This window comes from Hemicordylus capensis, chromosome 5 (assembly GCF_027244095.1).
Source record: "Hemicordylus capensis ecotype Gifberg chromosome 5, rHemCap1.1.pri, whole genome shotgun sequence".
Taxonomy (NCBI): Eukaryota; Metazoa; Chordata; class Lepidosauria; order Squamata; family Cordylidae; genus Hemicordylus; species Hemicordylus capensis.
In genome coordinates this window covers 168048818-168057885 of record NC_069661.1, presented here as the reverse complement: position 1 = coordinate 168057885, position 9068 = coordinate 168048818, and the positions used below count along the sequence as shown (strand labels likewise).

The following is a 9068-nucleotide window of genomic DNA, read 5'->3' as shown; positions in this document are numbered from 1 at the left end:
ATGGTAGCCAGAAGACAAAAGCACTTCTATTTAAAAAAAAAATTAAAACCCAGTAAGGAACCCGACATTTTCTTGAGCCTCCTCAGCTTTCACTGGAAAACAGGATAAGGTCCACTAAATTCCATTTTTGGAAGGGCAGTGTAGAAATTGAATAAATGAATGAATAAATAAATAAATAAATAAAATGGAGGTGAAGTGGTCCAGAAGGATACTTGTGGGACATCTTAGTCTAGTCTGAGGATAGGCAAATGAGGGTGTGTTTTTCTTCTGTTCTAGTTAGGGGGAATGTAGTGATTCTTAGTGAGAAAAGCATAACTTGTGAACAGTGGTAATGTGCATGGACTGAAGGAGGAAGATCACTGACTGGTAATTAAAATGCTTCAAAATGCATGTGTGCTTTTGGCCTTTAGCCAGAACTACATGTTAGATATACATGTGAGGAGATTTGGCATGAAAAATTGAAAACCGATGTATGTGTATGTGGGAGTGTTGCACTACTCTTTTCCTACCTCTGTCTATGTTAAATTGTCTTCCTCCAAACTGTTTTTTTTTTCCCTTTTGCAGGGATTCTAAACATGTTTGAAGCCTGCAAGAGAGAAGCTTTGTGAGTAATGTGGGAAGGAGGATCAGCATGGAGAAGGTCTAAGCACCACGCCTGCTGTTTCCCTGATTCAGTTCCATCTCCCAAAGCTGCTCTGCTCTTCCCTGGGGAAAGTAGCTATCAGACTTTTGTTGCATACAGTAGTGTGTAATGTGTAGCTAGGTCCTCAGTTGAGGTAGCTGATCAGGTAAAAGAATATGGAGTAGATCCTGTGTGGCTAGCTGAATAAGGCAGTATACAGGATGGAGTGGGAGGTCCTGCTGAGTGGCCCCCTGTTCCACTACTGGAGGTTCAGCCTTGTAATTATGGTCTAGGCTGACTGCTTGCAACAAAGAAATCCAGGAATTAGAGCATTTGCAGAAAATGTAAGACACAATGTGGACAGTCATAAACCTGCCAAAGGAGACAACAAAAGTTCACCCACCTACACACACACACAGACACACACAGGCAAGAGCATTATATCAAAGCTGAGTGAAAAGCTGCTTTCCATACAAAGTTCCAGATGTTCCAGTGGGTGAAGCCAAGCAATCTTTAATATCTTGCATGAACTTGCACAGAAGAAATATAGTTACAGATAAGAACAGCTTGTCACCTGAGGCTAAGAATGTCTTCCACCTTTTTTGAACTCTTAGTCCTTGTTGCAAGATAAAATCCATACAGTATTTAAAAGATGTGCCAGGTTATGAATTGCTGCCTTACCAAAAAAAAAAACACATAGTGCTGATATTTGGGGATATTATGACAGCTGTCAGTTCTGGTTATTTATTTATTTATTTTCACATTTATATCCCGCTCTTCCTCCAAGGAGCCCAGACATGGGTTATATTGATCCTCACAACAAACATTGTGTTATTGTGTATGCGTTTGGAACGTGTTTCTTTAACCTAGGATTGTATATCGTGCTTGCAAGGTTGTTGTGAAGATAAAAGGGATAAGGGTTAAGCCACATAATAATAACTGTATTTATTGGTCACCCCATAAGAATTGTTCTCTGGATGGCTTATATATACACCACCCTGAGCTCTTTGGGGAAGGGGCAGGATAAAAGTGCTTAAAAAACAACAACAAAGACCAGTTCACTGTTTCCAGTCTCTATAATGGTTGTCAACAAAATTATCGTTACAAATGATACGTAGGACTATTTGTTTTCATTCCAAAACACATACACACACAATCCCGAAAGGGATCTGTGTTGCTATTTATTTGGGTAACTACTGTGAGGCAGTGGGCGCCATCAAATTCGTTTCCTTTCTCCTGCAGATGAGAGACCCGAAGGAGCGGGAGTGGGAGGTGGAGACGAGTAGAAGACCGCTAATCTTCTCCCCCTCCCTTTTTGTTGTCCTCTATAATAGAGAAAGGCGGCTGCTGCTTCTCCCCCCCCCCCCCGTGCCTGAAACGCTCTGAGGATCTTCCTCCTGCGCTTCCTTGAGAAGAAAGCGTGAAATGTGCAGCGAGGGCCTTAAGGAGCCCCAAACGAGAGCTAAGGATGCTCTGGCGGTAATGACACAAGACGCGCTCATTCACGTCTCTCCGTTTTGAGTCAATCGGCTGGGGCGAGCCCGCGCGCGACTCTCTCGCGGACTCCCTCTCAGCCCAGCTCGTGCCCAAATAGAGCCTGGCGGCCGGCGCGCGCTTCCTCCCTCCCTTCCTTCCTCCCTCCCCCCCGCGACGAGGAGCGCGCGCCCTTTTCGCGCTCGCGGCTGTTTCCTTCCCCTCGGCACGCAGCACGCACCCAGCGACAGCTCCACAGCTTGGGAGTGAATTTGGGCTGAGGCTGGCAAAGTCTTTCTCAGAGATGGACTTCTCAAGTCAGTTCTCGCAAGGTTCCTGCTAAGGAATTATCGTCCTCCCTCTCCGGCTGCATTCGGAAGCCTTCCAGACCTCAGGCTGGAGCTCTTTCCCCAGTGAGACGAAGCACGGCTTGCTCGGGGAATAGACACAACAGTAGTCAAGGTTGGGGTGGAAAAGGGAAAAAAACCCCCACAAAAAACAAAACCCAAGACGGTTTGGAAATGCGAATCCTTCGGCGTTTGCTGCTCGTCTCCGTCCAGCTCTTCTGCCTCTGCCGAATAGGTGAGTGTTTGTGGCGCTGGCTACCTACGGGCTGCTGGAGAGGCAACTTTGCCTTCCCACCTCTGTCCCATTCCCCTGCCTGACTTGTACACCATGGAAACGTGCTGTCATCATCGAGGAGAGGAATGCCTTCCCTTCCATTTCTCCCCTCCTCCCTCGGTTGCTAGAACCAAACTTAATAAGCAACGCACTTTTTTGAGATGTGGTGCCTTGGGGTGCGGGAGAGTCTTTCTGGCATGTGGAACGGTGAACTCCTGTGCAAAGAAGGGGCACCTGCTGTTTTTTCCTGCATCTGTGCTGTCCTGGTGTAAAAGGGTGCCTCTTTAAATAAGGGACATCCCTTGGAATAAGGGAGGCTTGGCCACCCTGTGGAGTCCTAGCTTTCCTCCTGTTTCTGTTCCTCGGCGGATTCCAGATGTAGGGGGATGTACCTGTGCTCTCCCTACCGCCTTTCTAGGCTGCCACATTGGTTTGGTAAAGCTCCACAGCAGCCTCTCTTTCCTTTGTGTTAAATGAAACCACAAGGTACAAGAAGTTCATTTCGGTGCGTTGCTGTGAACCAAGGAAGGCAACATGGCTCAAGCCTTGTCTGAGAATGCAGGGAGAGGGGGGAGGTTATTTCAGTCATTCCTGCTCTCCCCAGCTAGGCTAGATGAAGTACTCACCTGAGTGTGTGTGTGTGTATGTGTGAGAGCGAGAGAGAGAGAGAGCGAGCGAGAGCGCGCTACATGCAGCCCAAGCCAACAGAGTGTTAACAGGCATCAACCTGCCTGCACAATGTGCTTGATGTTAGATTGTACTACATGTTCAGGCAGTTAGCACTGGGTGCTACCCAATGCTACCATAAGCCACTTATGTGAATCCAGTTCTCTTGAAATGAATGGCCCTTGTCTCCAGCATACTTAGGAGCAGGATGCAAGACTGGGAGGGGGAGGGGTTAGAATTCCAATTGATTAAGGTGTAAGAGCAAACCAATTTATCATTAATCAATTTACTCTTAGAACACACACATTCAGGGTGTTTGAGGGTGCCTGTTTTTCCCGTGTCATTCACTTCTAATAGTATATAGTGGGTCCTTGAATATTTGTATGTTAAATACAGTGATGCTTATACTTACAATACAAGCATATGCCAAACAGTGTATTTTTTCCTGTACTCGACTCTCTTTCTGTCTTTAGTTTTGCATTTGTATTTGGCTGGACAATCATTCAAAGAGAGATTGCTCCTCTTGTGAAAATAAAGATTTGCTGCAATCATTTATATATGTCCAGTTTAACAACAGATAAAGTAGATATTAACCTACATTTTTTATCCAATAGGTGGTGCTGCTTTTGAGACATTTGTAAATAATGAGGATAAGCATCATACTCTTATCGATGCAAGACATTTGATTGCAATACATCTATGACATTTGAATTCCCTTTTGAAGACTTGACTAGAAGGGTTTAATTTGAATTAAGAATATAGGAAGCTGCCTTATACAGAGTCAGACCATTGGCCAATCTAGCTCAGTATTGTCTACACAGATTGGCAGCAGCTTCTTCAAGGTTACAGGCAGGAGTCTTTCTCAGCCCTGTCTTGGAGATACCAGGGAGGAACTTGGATCTTCTGCATGCAAGCATGCAGATGATCTTCCCAGAGTGGCCCCATCCCCTAAGGGGAATATCTTACAGGGTGGACCCTGCTTAGCAAAGGGGACAATTCATGCATGCTACCACAAGACCAGCTCTCTTCCAATGATCATTTAATCAATTATTTTATGATTGATTCAACAAAGGTTAAATTGGGGTAATCTGAGGTATGTAATGGCAGTTCTTTGGTAGTTAATAGTGACTACCAAATAATGAAGAATGCCACTATACCTCAAATCATTCTGATTTGTGTTAACTTTGTCTTTGCAAATGGTATCATTTGCGCAGAAATTATTAGGCCAATGCAAGCCCAGAATAATTACATGTTAAAATATACATTATAGCTGAATCCACCAATTGGAGTCATGGCAGACTCAATGGTAGCTTGATTTTATTTGGTAATTCTTTTAAACTCTGCCATATGTCACGAACTTATTTCCTCATATTAAGAGAAATGTCCATGGCTGTTAAAATGGTTAGAGTTAATCACTTCTAATACTACTACTACTAAGTATTATTGTTGTTGTTAAAATTGTTATTATTAAAATGTATACCGCCTTTTACCATGAACCTCAAAGCAACAATACAGTTTTAGTTATGTAATATATTACTTGTATTAACAGGGGTATTTCTTGAGAAAGTTGTGCATGCTTTTTCTGTAGCTATATATAAATTCATTTTAAAGGCATGAAAAAGAATCTGAGTTCTGCAGAGTCAAAGAAATTTATCCTCACTGAAGATTTTCAGAAGTGTACCTTTGAAAATAAAATGCTTACTTATAATATGTGAACACATTGGCTGATAACCAGACTATGTTACTCATGGGTAGTCCCATTGAAATTAATGGGGCAAGTTAGTCTTGATTATTATTTTCAGTGGGACTACTCATGAGTAACTTATTCTGGTCATCAACTATTGTCTCCCTCAAGATAGAATACAAGATGGTACAATAATGATACAAGCAAAGGTTTTACTTATACATCAAGTGCAATGTCAATTTTACATAGTTGCATTCCACTGAATAGCATACCATCATTTTGATGGTATGATGGTGATGAATCTTTGATGATGATGAATCTTATGGTCTTGGTGGTACTTGTGGGACCTGTTGTTCCAAACTGTCTCGTGTCCTCATTGTTCCCAAGTATGAACACTGTATTCATTATTAGACGATTGATTACCAGATCACATTTGAAAGTGCCATCCTGCCACAAGTAGGGATGCTTTCTCCTGTTTCCTATACAATATTTGCATTTTGTTATCAGTTTTTAGTTTTAAAACCACAAGAAAATCTTTGTATTTCTGCATGTGGGCATACTTATTTAATACTAATAGAATCTAAAATCTTTGACATGGTATTGCTAAATACTCTGGTAATTGGTATCATCATGAACAAGTATGCATAAATCTGGGGTCATGTTCACTGTTCCAGTTTTACTTGCATCTCTTTGATGTGGTATTGGTCAAATTGCTTGTAACATATTTGTATAAGGGGTGTGCACGAAACACATTTTCCATTCTGAGTCTGGAACGGAACACAAAGTGCAAGGAGTTTTCCACTGGAACAACCAGGGTACAGGTTACGCAGATGGAATGACCATTGTACCGTTCTGGCCACCAGTTTGGATTGAAAAATGGCCGTTGTGCATGCACTGCAGCCTTTCTTGAATCCTGAATGGCGGCTGGAATGGGTTGGGACATTCCACCTCAGAATGGGTCATTCTATTTCAGAGTTCAGAACAGAACCCCTTTTAAAAAGGTGTTCTGTTCTAAGCTTGGAATACTCGAAACAGCCCATTCTGACCTTGGAACGTTCTGCACATCTCTATTTATATGTGTTCCTGTCCTTAATTTGGAGCTTCCTTATTCATATTTTGGGTTATTAGATACAGCTGTACAATTTGTGGGAATTTGGCACTCACTGGTCTTCTGCCTCTCTCCAGTTTTAAATCTCTGAGAATCATTGCCTAGTTGTGTATTAATGGTCAGCAGTCACTCCTGCTTGAATATAATCTTTTGTATTGTCTGTGTTTTCTCATCATTGAGAGTTTTAGGGCTAATCTAATAAAAATGGAGAAAACACAGATTAAACCTGTGGGATGAATAAAGAGTCAAGAATTATATAATAGGGTCTATTCACAAGTAGTTTTGAGGTTGAATTAACAGGATTTATATCTCCAATATGGTTATAGCATGGTAACCTTTCCAGTCCTATCCAATGTACTGGAATCTGTACAAAGTTCCTGAAATTGTGCCTAAAGATCTAATGAGTTTGCAAAGATAAATACATAACAAAGGAATGTAGTGTGCAGGTAGTATGTCTAAGCCAGAAAACAATGGTAAGTTTTCTGTTGTTAGTGTACTGTAATAGTTTTTATGAATCAATGTTACTTACTTCTTTTGGATGCATTTGTTGCATTGTATGGAACATTTTAAAAACAATTATGAATTTGTGTTACAGTACCTCTTGTTACCCTCATGGCATTCTCCAGAGTGTTTAAGTCACTTACAGCCCAATCCACAACCCAGTTGTGCCAAAGTATTGAATTTCAGCCTATTTAGGTGCATTTACTTCAATAGGTCTAAAAGGACAAAGTAGTACTTTGGTGTCTCTGTATTGTCTTTATGTCTGAAATAGTTTCACTAGAGAACGTGTGATTACTTGGAATTAATTACTTTGAGTACTGTCATCTTAGCAAGTCTTGTTTTCCTTCTTTCTTGCACTTGTCATTTAAGTGGTCAGTTCCCACTGTGGCTCCTCTAATTAGGAGTTTAAGGGTGAGAAGGTTCAGCACTTTTGCTGACAATTTCAATGCTTCTTGAAACAATCAGTGTTTTTCAAGTTTTCCTCTAAAGATTGGAAGTCTGACTTGATTCCGGAACCTCCGTAGCACCACAGAGAGCTTTATTCTTACAACTTCATGCATTATTTGTGAGCCTTCCCAGTATGACACATCTTTTGGCTAGTCAAGTCAATATGCTTATAAACTTCTTTTCTCATAAAGATAAGTTGCTATTTGGATGTATATATGAGGGTCCTGCACAGAAAAATATAAATCAATAGTCTTGAGAGGTTAGAGTATGCAAAGTAACAATTCATTTTATCATAGTACAGATCATTCTCCCACCCCCCCCACCCCCCAAAATACCCCTGCCACTGTGTGTAATTTTTTTTAGCCCTGGCAATTTCTAATGTATTTTGTCATGGATATTGACACTTTCCTCCCCACCCGCTTTGATGCAGACTACAAATCCAAACCAATTTGTTCTGGAAAATGTATTTATTTAGTCTTATATGGGTAATATAAGAGACCTTGGGTTAGGGCGGTATAAAAATGTGCTAAATAAATAAATAAATAATAGATTTGAAAGGCTGGGTTCCCAAACTGTTTTCAGTTCAGTTCATGAAACTATTATAGAGTATTGCATTTGAATATTCCATCCTAAGCATTTGTTTAATATGGTATGGTGCATCCTTTTGTTTCAATGTTCATATGAGATTTAGAATCCCCTCTCCACAAAATCCCTAAGGGAATTTAAAATTTGTAATCTCTTTTCTGTGATGACAAAAAATATTATGGTTAATTGTTATGTAGTTCTTTTCCTATTGTTGTAACCCCTTACTAGTGTTCATCTGAGATGTGTAGATCACTTTCCTCTCATATCTTACCAATATAACTTGAAATCTATAAGGAGCCAAACTTATATGCATGAGGAAGACATTACATATGAGGAAGACCTTGCACATTTACACTTTATGCCAATACTTTTGTCATGTGAAAACATCCTCAAACCAAGAAGTAGTTTGGAAGCTAAGTTAATAAATTAAGGTATCATTCTGAAGGTATCAGACTGAAGCTAAGCTAATAAATTAAGGTATCATTCTGGGATGAAAACTGATTTACACCCAATCCTAAACCTAATAAGGAACAGTCTAAATGAAATGCCCCCAGATGGTGGCAGGTTTGCAAAGCAGTTGTAATATCCACAGGACTGACAGTGATTTCTCTGTGCTTCTTATGACGGTGGTGGTAGTAGTAGTAGTAGTAGTAGTAGTAGTAGTAGTAGTAATAATAATATTGAACAATGGCTAACAACTGGGAAAACTCATCTCATCATGAAAGACCCAGCCAAAGGTGCAGTTCCAAGTAATTATAGACAGATCACCTGCCTGCCAACCATGTTCAATTTATTAAATGGAATAATAGCAGATGAAGTCATGCAACACTTATTAACTAAAAGACAGCTTCCAGTTGAAAGGAAATTGCCCGAACACCAGAGGCACAAAAGACCAGCTGCTGATTGACAAAATGATTTTAGAAAACTGCAAGAGAAGAAAAACAAATCTAAGTGTTGCATGGATTGACTACAAGAAAGCCTTCGATTCATTGCCTCACACATGGATACTAAAATGTTTAGAAACAACTGGTGTCAGCAAAAACATTCAGATATTTATAAAAAAAGCAATGAGCATGTGGAGTACACAGTTAACAATCAATGGCGAGACACTTGGACAGGTTAGCATTAGAAGAGGCATTTTCCAAGGGGACTCACTATCCCCTCTGTTGTTTGTAATCACCATGACCCCACTTTCACAAATACTAAACAAAACAGGCCTCGGATACCAAACATCTAAAACATCAAGTAAAATCAACCATCTGCTGTACATGGACGATCTGAAGTGGTATGGAAAGTCCCAGTCAGAAATTGAATCACTGCTGAACACTGTCCGTATACTCAGCAGTGATATAGCAATGGAG

The 9068-nt window shown here is 40.6% G+C and overlaps 1 protein-coding gene across 5 annotated transcripts in view; it reads left to right on the top strand.

Annotated features, from left to right (window-relative positions):
- Nucleotides 1–2002: 2002 nt before the first annotated feature.
- Nucleotides 2003–9068, top strand: part of PTPRZ1 (protein tyrosine phosphatase receptor type Z1) — a 200882-nt gene continuing 193816 nt past the window's right edge. For 2 of the 5 annotated variants that reach the window (XM_053251331.1, XM_053251330.1), the window contains exon 1: nt 2003–2677. In XM_053251331.1, the coding sequence (XP_053107306.1) occupies nt 2617–2677 (61 nt within the window). In that variant the 5' untranslated portion in view covers nt 2003–2616. The remainder of the gene's footprint in view (nt 2678–9068) is intronic. The other 3 variants (XM_053251333.1, XM_053251332.1, XM_053251334.1) reach the window with 3 other exon arrangements.